Consider the following 18,776-nt stretch of genomic DNA (forward strand, 5'->3'; position numbering starts at 1 on the left):
CAGAGCATTAGCTCTGTTGGGGACATTTATTAATTGATTATCTTACCGTGTCTTTTCAAATTGACCAGTCAATTAACTAATTAATTAATTAAGGACAGTGTCTCAGCCCAAGCTAACTTCCAAAAACTCACCAGTTTTTGAGGATGGTTTTAAGCTGAGAGTAGAGAGAGAGGATTTGGTGTGTTGAGAAGGGGAAGGGGGCTGAGAGTAGAGAGGATCAGGTGTGGGGAGTGATATGGTTAGACTACGTGGTATAGTTGACTTAAATTGTCATGATGAAAACTGTAAATTTATATAAGAACACCTACCAATAAAAGAGTGGTTTGTTATCAAATAAAGCCATGCCTCTGCCTTGCCTGCTTCCATGCACAACACACTGTGCCACTGTGACCGCCTTAACACAGGTTTCTTTTGTGTCAACAATGCCCACTCAGTTTTGCTTCCTTCAATGAGATTTTTCAGGCCTGAATTCTTAAATATTCATCTCTTCAGCAAGATTTTTCTTTCTGTTTTACTATGTTCATTTTCTGTAGTTTATGTTCTCTTCACTCTTATTCATATGTCATCATTTCCATTTAATTTTTGCTTTTGAGGTGGTGTCTGTGGCGGTTTGAATGAATGTCTCCCACAGGCTCATCTGTTTGAACACTTGCTACCCAGTGGGTGGTGCTGTTTGGGAATGTTATGGAACCTTTAGGAGATGCAGCCATGCTGCGGAAATTCCACCACTGGGGGCAGGCTTCCAGAGTCATGACTTCATCCTGCTTCCTGCTTGCGTTCTCCCCTTCCTGTGTAAGGTTGAGATGTGATCTCTCAACTTCCTGTTCCTGCCACCTAACTTTCCCTGCCATATGAACATCAAGTCCTCTGGAACTATAAACAAAATAGACTCTTCCTTAGTTGCTTTAGGTCATGGAATTTTTATCAGAGCAACCAAACATGACTAATTAATACATTGCTTCATCTACTCCCAGCTGGCCTCAAACTCACCATGTAGCCAACGATGGCCTTGAAGTTCTGATTCTCCTGCCTTTACCTCTCTTATTTATACTTTTAAAATTCCATTTGTACTTTTAAAATTCAGAATTTGTTTTCTCATTTGTCTGTGTTTTAGGAATATCACCTTAAAAGTGTGAGCAGGGTCTCCAAGTTGTGCACTTCCTGCTGTTGGAGTTGCTGGATCAAAGAACCCACAAAGGCCTTACAGTCAAAGTGGAGGGAAGGTTTCAGAAACAGTGACAGTTTTCCAGTGGCCTGTTAGACCACTGTAGAGCACTGTAGACCACAGTAGACTACTGTAGACCATAGTAGACCACTGTAGACCACTGTAGACCACTGTGAACCACTGTTAACCACGGTGACACTGATCGTGGGGACCAGGATGATTCTCCTGGTTATGGGAGTGGAATAGGAGGGCAATATATTAAGCAAATTAAGTCAGATCTGTAAAGACAAATTCTGAGTTTCTCATATCTGTGAAACATAGGTACACACACACACACACACACACACACACACACACACACGAAGGGAAACTACTTGGGAAAGTGAACCGAGAAAAAGCAAGCATCTATTCTATAAAATCCCCCATGCTCCAGAATTTTGCTATAGCAACAGGAAGTGGATGAAGACAGCATGTGGTAGGATGTTCATGGAGAAAAACAAGACGGATCCATCCCTCATAGTATGTCAGGATTAGTTCTGGAAAAACCAGACACTAAAATGTGAAAGATCCAATATGCAAGTAGAAAATGTAGACAAAGTTCTCTGCAACCAGGAATGGGTCAGATTTCCTAGGGACCTGGATAGGAAGGGAAAAGCTGATACAGTAGCTTGATTTTGAAAAGGCAGCTAAGGGTGGGTGTGGTAATGCAAGAAGTGGAGGCAGAAGGATTACAAGTTCGAGGCAAGACTGAGTCAAGTGACGTCAAGGATAGCCTTGGCTACAATGAGTCCTCGCCTCAAATAAATAAAATAGAACAAAAGAGTTCTTTCACAGCAAAAACAAAAGTCAGGTAATACACTTGGGCAGGAAGTTCAATTTATACGATAGATAAAGCATTACTGCTCCTAAAAGCAGAGATTACCAACACTGTAGGCAGATGGGCCAAAGGCATAAGCAGCTCGCGGGAGATGGCAGTGCACACGGCCTCAGCCATGTGAAAAACCTCTAGCTTGCTTCACAACAGTTATACAAATTAAAGCTTCCCAGAAAGCCAGGCCTCACCTGGCAGAGTGGCAAAAACCCAAATGGCTTCCAATTAGCCCTTTGATTTCTCGTTAACCTGAGTCAGCTCTCTTCCTTTACAACGCCGATTTTGAGCACTAGATGAACAAAAGGTAGGGTAGGGATACATATACATAAGTTACTACATGCCTAAAAAACCCGTTTAAAATGGGCGACAGCATGTTTATCTAACATAAATGTCATGTGGACGATGGATAGATTGATCGTATGCTTTATATAGAGCACTTTATAGTTTATGGACTATCCAAATTTATTTCTTCTTTTTATAGTTGTTGTTAAAAATAATAATTATGATAATGAGATAATAAAGCATGAGGATGAATTAACTCTCGGGGCCAACATAAACATGCTGAATCACCTAGCGGTGTCGGGATAATAACATCTAGCTTGCCTATCGCACTGTGAGCCGTAGAGGATAATCGTAAGGGAAGAACTCTGGAAATAGAGATGAAAGGCACTGGCTCTGCATTTAATGGGCATAGGAACACTAGACTGTCTTCCTGCAGCAACTAAGAACATATGCTTGTTTGTTCATTTGTTTGTTTATAGGTAGGGTCTGGCATATCGCAGGCTGGCCTGGAACTCACCACGTAGACAAGGATGACCTTGTACTTCTGATTCTCACACCTCTACCTCCTGTGTACTAGGATTACAGGGGTTATTACTGGTTTGTGTGGTGCTGGCGCTGGAACCCAGAGCTTTCCTTGTTTTTGCTAGGCAGTCACCTTACCAACTGAGCCACACTCCCATCCATAGGGGTGTTTTTGATCAAGGTAGCAATGTCATTGTGAGGGCTACTCGATCTCCTCCCCCACTTTTTCTTCCTTTTCCTGCCTGTCCATGAAGTAGGGATTTTTCTGGGGCATGGACAGGTGCAAACTGGGATCCCCATGGCTGAGAGAGAAGGTTTACAAGGGGCTAAAGACTGGTAGACAGAGCAATAGAAGACTATTGCATGGGGTTATAGTGGTCATGGTCGGAGGTAGAGAGAGTCCCTGGTGCAAGCTCCGACTTTAGTAAGTTGTTAAAGGCTATGCGGATGAAGAACTTTGAATGATTCGATATGCCTTCAAAGGCCAAAATGTGCAGCCAATCACCTAGACTTCTTCCCATCCTAGGTAATACTCGGCTCCATCAGGAAATGGTCCAGGATCATGTCCAGCAGGAGGCTCGTCTCCCAGCAGGGCCCATTGAAGAGGCTAAGAAACAGTAGGTAAAGGGAGTGAGGCTCAAACTAAAGACTAAGAAAATGAAGGCAGTGATTCAGTCTTAGGGACAGATAGTTGAGGACCGTTCTGGAGGATGAAAATGCTATTTTAGAGTCATCACTGTAGGAGGCCATGTCTAAAGGGCCAAATGATAAAGAATATTCCAAGTCAGAGGCTCTGAACTCCCATGAGAAACCCCAGATAGAAAGCCTGGGTGCTTGGACAGGAGTCATGACTTGTGTATATCCCATGGCTGCCCAGCAAAGCCTTGTCTGTGGTTAATTCCCTTTTGTGTAGCAACACCAAACAGCTTCATCCCGCCATGAATAACCACAGTGAGAGCATGGTGGAGAGGAGGTCCCTGCCATCTGGCTGCCAGATTAGACACTACTGATAGGGGCATGGATGCAGTGGGCCATTCTTTCCTCCCCTCTGATCTCTCCCGTTCCTGCCGGAGGAGGATGGGTTCATATTAAAGAGTTCAACTGTAAGGATTAATTGTAAGAACAATTGCAGGCAAGGCTTTCTATGTTTCTACACTGCAACTCCATACAGCTCATAAATTTCATCTAAGAAACACTTGTGTGTGTGTGTGTGTGTTCTTTTTTTTCTTATTGAACAAGCACACAAAATACAATTCCTAGGGAATGGCCCTTCTCATGCAATACAATGTCAGAGAACTGTCTTTTATGCATCAGGACTGTTAAGATCTTCAACAATTGTGCTATAAACCTGGCTCTCACTAGATGCTTAGCTACAGAAGACAAAGCAAGTTGCTTTACTGTTGGGCACTTTTCATTTTTCTATGATCTGTATGATCAAATAATGTCTATACATTTGGAGTGTTGTGTTCCTTGAGACCTTGGCAGGGTGTAATGGTAAAATAACCTAGTCCTAGGTTTTCATTTGTGAGACTATTTTAAACTCTGGATTCAATTTCTTTCATGATCACGGGAGAGGTTTAGGTCGTTGATTTCTTTCTGTCAGTTCTCATAAATATATCATTCCACAAATTTGCATTGTTTATTGATATTTTCAAATTATAGCACACACTTATTCATTGCATGTTCTTAAATGTTGATACCCATATCAATGAGCCTTTTTATACTCCTACTATTGATTTACTGTATCTCTGTTAGGTGACTACACTTGCAAGATTCCAACAACTGGACTGAGTCAACAACTACAACCACATCGTCTTACAGCACAGAACATGCCGTAATCACAAATTCTAATTCTTGGCTCTGCACCATCAGGAGAATAGTCCAGCCTACATCCTGCATAAGGAGGGAGCGTGTGAGTTCATTTCTGCTTGCTTTTTATCTTTGTGGTCAGTCCGTGATGCTGGCAGACACTTATGACCTTGTCAGGACTTCCTGAAATGGCTCAGCAGCTAGAAGAGCACCCAAATGTCTGGAGGATGAGTCAGAGTGTAACCAAAAAATTCCACTTCTGGGTTCTTCACAATCATGAACTAAAGATGATTTCCTAGGGTCTGGCCCTTCTCATGCAATGCAGATGTCAGCGTCTATCTGTGCCAGCTTCCTGGACCGTTTCCAGCACTATCGTCAGCCCACCTTGAGCCTCTGAGGACTTCAATCCTGGTGTTTCCTCTCCAGGTTCTAGTTCCACTTCCACTACGCGGACAGCTTAGGGATGTTGTAAAATATGCAAGCAGAGCACCTTCTTCGGGATTTTCTTCTACTATTTTTATTCTGATTTTTTTCTAACCACTCATATACGATTAATGTTCAGTGTTTATTCTGACAGAGGAACGGGATGCCAGACAGTTTCTCTTAGCGTGAGCTGCACTCACACAACATATGTGACATACATGTTCATTATCAGTTTGTTCAAGGCATTATCAAATTTCTGACACAGTTTCTTCTTTAAATTATGGAGTTTTAGAAGCATGTCTCATGATTTTTTAAAAATGATGGCTTTGTAAGTTTTGGTCATTAATTTCTAATAATTCCATTTTGATATGAGAATATGCTTTCTATGAGAAGAACCTCTGATATTTGTTGTATCTTTACTTATCATCAAGGATGTGGTAAACATCCACGAATATTCTATTTGCTCTGGAGAAAAAATGAACTCAGCAACTTTTAGATCTCATCCAGATTCAGCCTATTAACTGTATTGGTCTGTCAATCACTTGAGATGTAATAAGCCTTCCACCATGCGATCAAGGTTGCTGATGTCTCAGCGTGCCTCCACTATTTTTTTCTTTGCAAATTAAAAAGTTATTTGATGTTTATGCATGTTTTGTCCACATCTATGTAAGTACATATCATGCATGTCTGGTGCCCACAGAGGCCAAAAGGTGGCATCAGATCACCTTGGACTGGAGTCACAGATAGTTGTGAGCCGCCATGTAGGTACTGGGAATCAGACCTGGGTCCTCTGGAAGAGCAGCCAGGGCTCTTAGCTGTTGAGCCATTTATCTAGACCCTATGGATTTTTTCTGTACACAAATTAACATTGTTGAGTTAGTAACATTCAAATCGAAAGATAAAGATTCTAGATGAATTTCACATTTATCATTTTTAGACCTTTTTATGGTAATTGTTCTTCTTTTCTAAAGTTAATATAATAACTTTCTCTAGGTTAACATCTGACCACTATGAATTTTATACACTCTTAGATTTTTTTTTTTATCATTTCTGTGTCTTATTTCAGCTATGTGCCTTGTCAGTAGCCCATTGCTAAGCAAACTTTTAAGCTAGTCTAAAATTATTTGTCTTTTGACTTAGCTCATGTAGATTGACTGGCATAACCAGGACTGTGCTGTTTCTCCACACAAGCTGTTGTATACATCTATTTCGGTCTTGCTTATAGCATTTTCATATTTTCCATCAGCTGATTTTGAAGTCATCTTCCTTCTTCCTGTGCTTTTCATGGCATCCCTAGAAACTTTACTTGTTTACTTAAGTTACTAAATTTTAAGGTTAACCAGTGACTTTTCTTTCACTACCAATAGACATTTAACAACAAATCCAGCCCTCAGCCAATATACTCCTGTTAATATTCATAAAGTTTTTACAGTCCTAAAGGCAGTACTCTTGTGTTTCATTCCATTTCAAATTTTATTAGACTTATCTATTTGTCATTATCTTTAATCTCGTTTTTCCATTGGGGATCATTTCTTTTGTCCCAAATTTAAAACTTTTTAAACTTATTCTAATGAGGATTTTGCATGAGCAAGTTGTGTGTGTGTGTGTGTGTGTGTGTGTGTGTGTGTGTTATTTGGGGCACATATGTCTAAACCAACAAGTATTTTCTCAGCATACTGAAAAGAGTATTCCATAGTCTCCTGACTTTCATGGGTGCAGTGAAAAGTTCGCTGTTCATCACTGGCTTTTAGGTCTTTTCTTTTTCTCCTATTCGTATAAGTTCTTCTTGCCTTTGGGAGTCTGCTGTTTTACCATACATATGTACATACATGCAATGTATAATCTTCATATTTATCCTAATTTAGACAAGTAGAGTCTGTATGAGTTAGGGAAAATTCTAGACACTATTTACTAAAATAATTGATTTTGCCCAGTCCTTTCCTTTCACCATCTCCATTTGGAATTATTAAATATTATACTCTATTCTATTTAACCTTCCACCATATATATTTTTCTTTTCTTTCTGGGTTGATTTTGAGTGATTCCTTTAGAACTAGCAAACTGTCTGGTTTGCTAGTTTTATTATTTTAAATAATGTTCATGTATTTGTTGAGCTCATCCACTGAACTCTTAACTTCATTTTATATTTTTTTCACATGTTAAAATTTGTCCCAGTAAAACTAGATGTTATGGTTTAGTTAGACGATGTCTCCAAAGGCGCATGTATTAATTGATTGGTAGCACTACTGATTGGGTGATTATGAGAGCACTAACCCATCGCTGTTGAGTTCATAGCTGAAGTGGGCTAGGAGGAGGTGTGGCCCTGTTGGAGAAGTATGTCATGGAAGCTATGCCTTTGAATGTGTATCTTGTCTGTGGCCCTTGGATCTTTCTTCCTTTCTCTGCTTCCTGGACACTGAGAGATAAAAAGCTGGGATGATTGATGTTAATTGTCAACTTGACAGGATCTACAAGCACCAGAGACAACTCTCTGGGCAAGTCTGTGAGGAACTATCTAAGCTAGGTTAATTGGGCTGTGAAAAGCCTTCCTTTAGGCAGACAGCATCATCCCGTAGACTGGGTCCTGAACAGCATAAAAATGAGAGCAAGCTGAGCACCAGTATCCACCTTTATTTCCTGACTGTGGTGGTTTGAATAGGTATGACCCCCCTAGACTCATGTGTTTGAATATGGCACATAGGGAGCGGCACATAGGAGGTGTGACCTTGTTGAATAGAGTAGGTGTGGCCTTGTTGGAGGAAGTGTGCCACTGTGGAGGTAGGCTGTGAGATCTTACATGCTTAAGCTACCTGTGGATCACCAAGTAGAACTATCAGCTCCTTCTCCAGCACCATGTTTGCACGCATGCCACCATGTTTCCCGCCATGATGAAAATGGACTAAACCTCTAAAGCTGTAAGTCAGCCCCAATGAAATGTTTTCTTTTATAAAAGTTGCCATAGTCATGGTGTCTCTTCAGAGCAATAAAACCCTAAGACATTGACTCTGCATGCAGTGTGACCAGCTGCCTCAAGTTCCTGCTACCACAATTTTCTCTGCATGATTGAATGCATCCCATGCATCTGTGTGCTGAAATAACTCCTTCATGTTGCTTCTTGTAGTTGCAGCAAAAATGTAGCTACTATAGTCTCTCTGCTTTACCATATGCTCAGTACCATGATGCTGTGTCTCATCCCAGGATGAGGAACGATGGCGTCAAGAAACCATGGAGAGCCAGCAGGCAAGCTTCCAACAGGTAGGTTGCTTTACCACCACCCTCCCACCATCGATTGGACCCTGTAAGCTACAAGGTTCACTCTGTCCCCAAACCTACCCATTTCCGGCAACCTCAGAGGAGCTCTGAAGCACAGGCTGCAACTGCACAGATTGGACCAAGAGGTGAGTGATCAGTCAGTCAGCTGGGCACCCTACTCTCTAGGCCCTCAGTACTTGGGGGGGGGGCAAAACCCTGGACCCCTCCCCCACCTACCTCAGCTTCACTAGTCAACCAGCAGGTAAGTTTCCTGCAGGTAGACTGCTCCAACCTCTCTCCATTGATCAGACCCTGTAAACCACAAAGCCCACTCTACCCCCAATCCCTCCCGTCCCCTGTGACCTCAGCGGATCTCTAAAGCACAGGCATTGACTGCACAGAGCCGACCAAGAGACTGTGACTGTACAGAGCTGGCCAAGAGAGACCTCAGCGGCTCTCCAAGACACAGACAGAAACTGCATAGAACAGACTAAAAACATCTCCCTAAGACACAGACATCAACTGCAAGGATTGGAACCAAGAGACGAAGACACTACTGGCACCAATTAGAGGATGAATAAAGAAAGAATATTAAGAGCTTTAAAGGAAAAAGGCCAAGTCACATAGAAAGGCAGACCAATCAGAATTACACCCAACTTCTCAATGGAAATCATGAAAGCCAGAAGATCCTGGACAGATGTGCTGCAGACACTAAGAGACCACACCTGCAAGCCTAGACTACTATACCCAGCAAAGCTTTCAATCACCATCGGTGGAGAAAACAAGATATCCCATGACAGAAACCACATTTAAACAATACTTATTCACAAACCAGCCTTACAGAAAGTACTAGAAGAAAAACTTCAACCCAAGGAAGCTAACTTTACCCCCAAAAAACACACCAGCAAACCCCAAAGAAGGGAAATACACAAACACTACCACCAAAAAGAAATTAACAACCACTGGTCATTAATACTGTTTAATATCAATGTACTCAATTTACCTATAAAAAGACACAGGGTAACAGAATGGATACAAAACCAGGATCCATCCTTCTGCTGTATTCAAGAAACATACCTCAGCTTCAAAGACAGACATTACCTGAGAGTAAATGGATGGAAAAAGACTTTCCAATCAAATGTACCTAAAAAAAACAAGTGACTGTAGCTATTCTAATATCTGACAAAATAGACTTCAAACTAAAATCAATTAGAAGAGATGGAGAAGGACACTTTATACTCATCACAGGAAAAATCCATCAAGAAGAAATCTCAATCCTGAACATTTAAGCCCCAAATACAAGAGTACCCACATATGTAAGAGAAACATTACTAACACTTAACTCGTACATCAAACCCCACATGCTAATAGTAGGAGACTCCAACACCCGACTCTCTTCAATGGACAGGTCAACCAGACAGAAACTTAACAGAGAAATAAGAGAACTAACAGATGTTATCACTCGAATGCACTTAACGGACATCTATAGAACATTCCATTCAAACACAAAAGGGTATATCTTCTTCTCAGCACCTCATGAAGCCTTCTCTAAAATTGACCACATCCTTGGTAACAAAGCAAACCTCAACATATGCAAAAAATTGGAATAACCCCCTGTATCTTATCGGATCACCATGGTTTAAATTTAGAGTTTAACAACACTAATTGCAGAAAGTCTACAAACTCATGGAAATTGAGCAGTGATCAATTAAATCACTCCTGGCTCAAGGAAGAAACAAAAAAAGAAATTAAAGAAATTCCTAGAATTCAATGAAAAATAAGGCACAATGTACCCAAACCTATGGGACATAATGAAAGCAGTGCTAAAAAGAAAATTTATAGCACTAAGTGCGTACATAAAGAAAGTGGAGAAAGCTCACACTAGTGACTTAACAGCACACCTGAAAGCTCTAGAACAAAAAGAAACAGACTAACACAGGAGGAGTAGACAATAAGAAATAATCAAATTGAGAGCTGAAATCAATAAAATAGAAACAAAGAAAATAATACAAAGAATCAATGAAATGAAGAGCTGATTCTTTGAGAAAATCCACAAGACAGATAGACCCTTATCCAAACTAATCAAATGGCAGAGAGAGAACATCCAAATTAACAAAATCAGAAATGAAAGGGGACATAACAACAGACACTGAGGAAATTCAGACAATCATTAGGTCATACTACAAAAACCAGTACTCCGCAAAACTTTTGAGTTTTGTTCACTAAAATCAGGAACAAGACAAGGCTGTCCATTCTTGCCATATCTGTTCAACATAGTTCTTGAAGTTCTAGCTAGAGAAATAAGACAATAAAAGGAGATACAAATTGGAAAGAAAGAACTCAAACTTCTGCTACTCACAGATGATATGATAGTATACATGTGACCCTAAGAACCTACCAGGGAACTCCTACAGCTGATAAACACCTTCAGTGATGTGGCAGGATACAAGATCAACTAAAAAAATCAGTATACTTCCTATATACAAATGATAAAAAAAAATCTGAGAAAGAAATCAGAGAAACATCACCATTCACAATAGCCACAAAAAAACCCAAAATATCTTGGGAAACACTAATCAAAGAAGTGAAAGACCTGTTTGACAATAACTTTAAGTCTTTGAAGAAAGAAACTGAAGAAGATATCAGAAAATGGAAAGATCTCACATGTTCTTGAATAGGTAGGATCAACATAATAAAAAATGACAATTCTACCAAAAGCAATCCATAGATTCAATGCAATCCCCATCAAAATACCTACACAATTCTTCACAGACCTTGAAAGAGCAATACTCATCTTCATATGGAAAAACAAAAAACCCAGGATAGCAAAAAAATCCTGTATAATAAAGGAACTTCCAGAGGCATTACCATCTCTGACATCAAGCTCTATTATAGAGCTACAGTAATGAAAGCAGCTTGGTATTGATAAAAACAGACAGGCTAACCAATGGAATCAAATAGAAGACCCAGATATTAATCCACATACCTATGTACACCTGATTTTTGGCAAAGAAGCTTAAATTATACAATGAAAAAAAGAAAGCATTTTCAACAAATGGTGCTGGCAGAACTGGATGTCCACCTGTAGAAGAATGCAGATAGATCCATATCTCTCCCCATGCACAAAACTCAAGTCCAAATGGATTAAAGACCTCAATACAAATCTGACCACAGTTGAACCTTATAGAAGAGAAAATAGGAAGTAGCTTTCAATGCATGGGTATAGGAGACCACTTCATAAATATAACACCAGTAGCACAGACACTGAGAGCAACAATAAATAAATGGGACCTCATGAAACTGAACAGCTTCTGTAAAGCAAAGGACACAGCCAATAAGATAAAAACGACAGCCTACTAAATGGGGAAAGATCTTCACCAACCCCACATCAGACAGAGAACTGATCTCTAAAATATATAAAGTACTCAAGAAATTAGACATCAAAATATCATATAATCCAATTAAAAATGGTGTACAAATCTAAACAGAAGTCTCAACAGAAGAATCTCAAATGGCCGGAAGACACTTTAGGAAATGTTTAACATCCTTAGCCATCAGGGAAATGCAGATCAAAATGATTCTGAGATACCATCTTACACCTCTCAGAATGGCTAAGATAAAAAAAAAACACCAATGATAGCTTATGCTGGAGAGGATGCAGAGTAAGGGGAACACTCCTCCATTTCTGGTGGGAATGCAAATTTGTACAACTACTCTGGAAATCAGTATGGTGGTTTCTCAGAAAACTGGGACTTAACCTATCATAAGACCCAGAAATACCACTCTTGGGCATATACCCAAAGGATGTTCAATCTTTCTACAAGGACATTTGTTCAACTATGTTCATGGCAGCATTATTTGTAATAGTCAGAACCTGGAAACAACATAGATGCCCCTCAACCAAAGAATGGATAAAGAAAATATAGCACATTTACACAATGAAGTACTACTCAGCAGCAAAAGAAATAAAATGACATATTGAAATTTGATTACAAATGGATGGAACTAGAAAATCATCATCCCGAGTGAGGTAATCCAGACCCAGAGAGATGAGCATGGCATGTATGCTGCGGAAGAATAGTTTTACCCTGTAAACATTTGTCTCTTGTACTTGTTTAATAAAATACTGACTGGCCAGTAGTCAGGTAAAAAGTATAGGTGGGATAATGAGAGCAGGAGAATTCTGGGAAGAGAAAAGACACAGTCTGCAGTCCTCATCCAGACACAGAGGAAGCAAGATGTGACTGTGTCGCCAAAAAAGGTACCAAGGCTATTATTATATTATATATTATATTATGGGCTAATATAAGTTATAAGAGTTAATAAGAAGCCTGAGCTAATAGGTTAACTAGGTTATGATTAATGTAGGCCTCTGTGTGTTTATTTGGGACTAAACAGCTGTGGGACCTGGTGGGACAAAAACCTCTGCCAACAGTGTGTACGCACTCATAGGCGAATACTAGCTGTAAAGCAAAGGATATGGAACCTATAGTCCAGGAACCCAGAGAAACTAAGTAACAAGGAGAACCCTAAGACAAACATACATAGGCCCCCTGGGAAGGGGAAATAGACAAGATCACCTGAGAAAATTGGGAGTGTAGGGGTGTAGGGAGAAGGGAAGGCAGAAGGGGAGGAGGAGAGGAGAATGGGAGTGGGGAGGAGAACTTGAGGGAACTGGATGGTCAAGATAGGGAAGGACAAAGATGGAGAACAAGGAAAGAGATATCTTGATTGTATACAACTTTTCAGTCTTCTCTTCATGTCTGCTCTTGTTTCTTACGTGTTCATCCAGCTACGGTGGGTCTCTCTCTTTCCTCACTGTCCTATGGATTCCGAAACCAGGGGTGGGGGTGTACAAAATAAGATTAAGTCTTTAAAGGGATACTAGCCATACAAGGCTGAGCCTAGAGGAGAAAGAAAGTATAAACCCTGTGGTACTTCTTGGGGGAAGGGTCTCAGATGACTCAGGTCCTAGACTTGATCACTATGATGTATCTATTGAGCCATAATGACCAGAACTTAAATCTTTTCTCTGTATTTTACAAAGTTCATGATCTTTGAACATGTCCAAGTTCATAATTTCAGTTTCTTTAACTGATAAAGAGGGATACCACGAGAAGGTCTACTTTAGGATATTCTGTGGATGGATGACATTTTTTAAATGCTCCCAGAATTGGGACAAGGGCTCAGCCACTAAAAAGCTTATCATGCAACTGTGAAGACCAGGATTCAGACCCCCAGAGCCCATTGGAACACTGCTGTGGTGGGATGCCTGTAATTCTATCCTCAGAAGGCTGAGACTAGATCCCCACAAACAGTGGGCTAGCAAGACAGACCATATGTTAGTGCTGGGTTTAATTGAGAGGCCCTACCTTACTGAACTTAGTGGGCAAGAGATGGAGGATGAGTCCAGACATCAATCTTGGAACTTCCACATGCAAAAGCACATATGTGCATGCATAACCACACACATACAAAAATAAACATATGCACACCATACTTGCATACACACATGAAACACGGAGAACGGAAAAAAAAAAGAATGCCCAACATACATAAAAAAGATCCTGAACATACAGCAGGGGTTTAATATGTGCAAAAAGTCTTTCTATTTTCATGTTCCAAAATAGGCAAGGGCTTTGTTCAAGCTGTTTCTGTGTAAGGCAGATGTGATGAGCAATATCTCTCAGCTTGGCACAAGATCCTGAGGGATAATTAGAAATACAATATTCTCAGGGAGGAAACTGAGGCACTGAGATATTAGCTAATAATAAGCACAGAAGAAAAATAGGTAGCAATAACCACACATAGGGGGCTATCCCAAAGGAAAATGATCAGAGGTTCTGCACCCCCTCAAGGAGGAACCAGAATACAAATGAACGGGTCCTCCCTGTGTACTTAGTTCTGCCAGCTTTCAGGGGCGGGGCCCTGCTTTAAAAGCCTCCTGTTCCTTTGCCATCGATGATGCTTCATCTTTGTCCAGTGGGAGGAGAGAGATGGAAGGAAAACAAAACCTGATGACATTTCATACTTTATTTGAAACCCTGAACACGAAACCACCCAAAGATATTTTAACACACATTCAAGAGCCTCATTCAGCTCCACACTCCAAAATAGCTTCATAATTTAAGGAAGGAAGGAAGGAAAGCCAGACATCACCACCACTCCGTGATCGACTCGCCCATACGTTGGAAGCAGAGTTCACAAATCTAATTCCTTTCCCCATTTCTGGACATTTTTACCCAGAGAACACAAGTGACCGGAGGCGGTGCTGCCCGCTCAGCCGATTCCTGACAGCCGCTCCTGGTGAAACAGATTGTGTTTGGGGGCAAGCATTTATCCAGGAGCAGGGCTGAACTGAGATGGCGAGGACGCCAGCGGGTGGTGAATAAATGACCAGCGGAGGGAGAGCTGGAGAAATGAGGGTGATTATGCAGGCGCTGTCCTCTATGAATACATTAGCTCCCCATCAGCCTGTGCTTTCCCACTGCCTCCAAAGCAATCGCTTGGAGTGCCAGTGAATACAGGTGTCTGAAGTATTTTCCAGGTTCAGCTTCACACCGGCGGTTCTTTCAGCCAGGCCTCAAAGCCCAGCATTAAGTCTGGGGAGGAGTTGGACATCGGAGCACTGTTAGGTCTATTCAGGTGTCATGGGATGCTCCCTGGTGGAGTCTGGGCTCCCTTGCACAGTTAAGGAGGGGGTTGCCCAGGGTCAGCTGCTTGCTCTGTAGAGTGGGAAAAGGAAGAAGCTAAAGGTAAGAGGAAGGGAGGTTTTTGAGTGGGAACTGAAGGTCGGGACCTAGAGACACAGGTGCGTGTTCTATGTCCAAAGGGTCAAAGGTGGAGTCAGTTGGACCGGATTTTGGAGGAGGTCTGCATGAGGTATGAATGGTGAGAAGGAAAATGCTCCAAGAAAAACCAGGAGGTACAAGGTTTCCCTAAAGCTGTGTGGGTGGGGTTTGCTGTTGTTGTTTGTTTGCTGTTCCTGAGACAGGGTTTTGCTGTAGCTATCAACACTGTCATGGACCTAGCTCTTGTAGACCAGGCTGACCTCAAAATGACTGAGATCCGTCTGCCTCTGCCTCCTGAGTGCTGGGGTTAAAGGCGTGCGCCACCACTGCCCGGCTGGGTGATGGGTTATTAAAGACAGTTGGAGCCATTTTGGGGACATGCCAAGGCTCAAGCTGTGGGGTTGTCAGGGGCTACTTTCTGGACACAGCTAACCCTTCATTATCGTCATCAACACATTTCTACCAAACACCAAATACCCAATATACCTTCCTGATTGAGGAGGGGAATCCTTCTCGGTTTTCTTTTTCACAAGCAAAGAGGAAAGATCTAGGAAGACTAGTAAATGTTCTTGTAGGGTAAGAAAGAAAATGGCACCTCTCACAGAGCCGCACATGAGCTGATAGCTACAGAGAGCCCTTAGCATCAAGGCGCAGGATAGCCTGTGGGTCTAGCCAGCACTACATAAGGGCAGAAAGCAGCAGGAAGTGAGTTTGGCTGTGCTTTGCTGTTTATACCCAGGAGTTTAATGTTAGAGCTCTTGTGACTGTCTTTGGGAATGTTCTATGGTCCTCTGTGGAGAAGACAGCCATGGAGATGTGACTCTGAGGGGCTCTCTTGTCCGGCTGCCCCTTTGATGCCTTCTGTTGCTTACCCCAGCAGATTTGTTCAGTCTTAACAAGAGTGCTAAACGGGGAGCCCGATTCTCTAGCCAGACAAGTTCCGAAGGCCTCTTCTCCCTGAAAATTCAGGAGGCTGTGCTCTGAGTTTCCCTGGCTCCAGTTGTATACATATATCAGGGCTAGGACTAGACATTCAGAGCGTGTGTGACCCTCAACTTTTAGTCCCCTTTGCATTATGAACTAAAGATCCAACACTGCACCATTAGTCTCGCTTACTCACCCTCACGGGAACTGAGCTCAGCCCCGTGTGAGACACGCCACTCACCCTGATCCCAAGCTCCACATTCTCGCCTCCGTAGACCTCCATGCCTTCGTCCAGCAGGCCAATCTCCTGGAAGTACTGTCGGTCCACAATGAAACAGCCGATGAGGGCGGGGCTCCTGCAGGGTGAGATGGAGAGCCAGCTTTGAGCAGAGGCTAGTCTGAGAGTCACTTGGGGATAAAGAGCTCCCAACTACAGGATCAGTGCCCCTACCTCTGCTGCCAGACCCGGGCGGGACCTCATTCTCTGGGTAGCCTCCTAGATTCACCTTCACCCAGCCACTCATAGTGGGTGACAGCTCTTGTTCTGGGACCAGCCATTGTTCCCCACTATGCTAGCTGGTGCATTAGCAGTGGGGAGGGTGTGTGCCACTCATTCTGCTGGTACAGATTGCTTCTTTTGATTTTGAGCCACATGGCCAGACTGTTTCAGCTTGGACTTTCCCATCATTCCCAATGAGGGCTCTGTTCACTTAGAAAGATTTGGAGAACCAGGTTTTAGAAGGCTTTGAGTAGTATAGAAAAATAGTTTATAGATTTCATCTATAGGTAAAGGCTTTCCTTGACAAATTTCAAGCAGAACAGCATTATGAATGGGTATGTTTTTTTTTAAAATCAAGAATACTCAGGCAGACTGGGATGTAGTTAATGGAGTGCTACCTAGCATACATGAGATCCTACCTGGGTTTGATTCCCAGTATTGTATAAACTCGGCATAGTAGCATACTCCCAGTACTCAGAGGAGGGGGATCAGAAGTTCAAGGCCATTATTAGGTACACAGAGAGTTCCAAGTCATCCTGGATGATCTAAGGGGGACATTCTGCAGTAGCTGACTAGAGGAGATGAGGGTGGTAGTGGAAAAACCCGGTGGGAAATTGTATCTGGGTCTAGGAAAGGTGGTAAAGACACAGAGGAATTTGGAAAGAGATGTAGTGAGGACAGAAGTCATCACTGATCGGATGTTATAGGTGTCAATGATTCTGGTTCAGAGGCTCAGAGAAGCTGAGCTGCTCAGGATGTACTGTCAGAGGGTGGTCATTCCCATAATGCTCACCTCTTATGTCTGGGTTTGATGTTCTCCATCAGAGCAGGGTATCAGCCTACTCTAAGAACTCACATGTGTGATAACCCTACAGTCTGTGGAAGTGAAGTCAAAGTGAAATCATAGAATAAGTCTGGGACTTTGACCCCAGGGAGTCCATGTGGCTGAGCATCCCCCTGCATCAGCATTCACTCTGTAAGGAAATAGTCCTTTCTGAACCTGTTTCTAGTTCCAAACATGAATCCATTTGCATGTGATTGATAGTTTTCTTACCCCCAGGGGTTCTCCAGTTTCTCCTTTCCTTTCCTCTACCAAATCCTCAGCCTGGCCTGATATCGTGGAAAGGGAGGAAGGACAGCAGATGATACACAATGCAGAAGCATCCCCAGTGCTCTCGCTGACTTCTCTGATGCTACCAATTCTCTGTGAAGCCCTGAACTTAGGAGTTAGTGAGCCTCACTCAAACACCCTACGGGCTATAGTGCAGCTGCAGCCCGAGACCCTGGCTGACCTCAGCTCCAGGAATCTGTCACGCTAGCCTGCTGGTGTCCCACTGGTAGAGGAAGGTCAGTTTCCCGGCACCAAACTCTTTGTGCTTCTGCAGACAGCTTCACTGGTGATGGAGCTAAGTGGTAGAACTGGCAAGCTGAAGGCCCTGGGTGTGATCCCAGCACCCTAAGTAAAAGGAGCTTTCTGACAGCATCTTCTCCATCATGCCTCGGACCTTGCATTGTTGAGGTGCCCTGGCCCTCTATTATCCAGGCCTCTGAACCAGAGTCCCTGAGACCTCTAACATCAGGTCACTGATAACACTCTGTGGACTTGGTTAAATAGGGTAAAGAGTTCCCCAAATGTTATTAGGATAAATAACATCCATCCCCAAAAGGATTAGATACAGCTTATAAAAACCCTAAAATGTGGCGGGAAATGTAAATAACATCTAGAGAGATCTAAAAATTATAATAGATGGGGGGCCAGTTAGAAAAAGCAAGTGTAGGGGCTCTCTGTCATAGTTCTTTCTTAGAAAAAAAATTATTTTTATTTATGAGTGTGTGTGTGTGTGTGTGTGTGTGTGTGTGTGTGTGCAAGTGTGTGTGTGTGGGGGGGCAGAAGAGGTCATCGAATCCTCTAGAGCTGGAGTTACAGGTGCCTGTGAGCTGCCCAATACGGGTGTTAGGAAATGGGTCCTCTGGAAGAGAAGCAAGGCTCTGCTCTTAATCACTGAGCTATCTCCCTAGCTCTCCATCACAGTTCTTAAACTGAGCCCAGATGTTGGTCCCGAGCTTCCTGTTAGGCTAAATGAAAGGGAGCATACAGATTTTTAGAAACGAAATTCACAGTTTTCGGATAGAAATGCTCTGATTGATTCCTTCCTTCCTTCCTTCCTTCCTTCCTTCCTTCCTTCCTTCCTTCCTTCCTTCCTTCCTTCCTTCCTTCCTTCCTTCCTTCCTTCTTTC

The 18,776-nt window shown here is 42.3% G+C and overlaps 1 protein-coding gene across 1 annotated transcript in view; it reads right to left on the reverse strand.

Moving 5' to 3' along the window:
• Galnt18 (polypeptide N-acetylgalactosaminyltransferase 18) overlaps positions 1–18,776 on the reverse strand; it is a 307,844-nt gene that overhangs the window by 64,714 nt on the left and 224,354 nt on the right. The window contains exon 6 of the mRNA XM_038343410.1: positions 16,281–16,395. Within this exon, the coding sequence (XP_038199338.1) occupies positions 16,281–16,395 (115 nt within the window). The remainder of the gene's footprint in view (positions 1–16,280; positions 16,396–18,776) is intronic.

The sequence above is a fragment of the Arvicola amphibius genome, chromosome 1 (assembly GCF_903992535.2).
Source record: "Arvicola amphibius chromosome 1, mArvAmp1.2, whole genome shotgun sequence".
NCBI classification, from domain to species: domain Eukaryota; kingdom Metazoa; phylum Chordata; class Mammalia; order Rodentia; family Cricetidae; genus Arvicola; species Arvicola amphibius.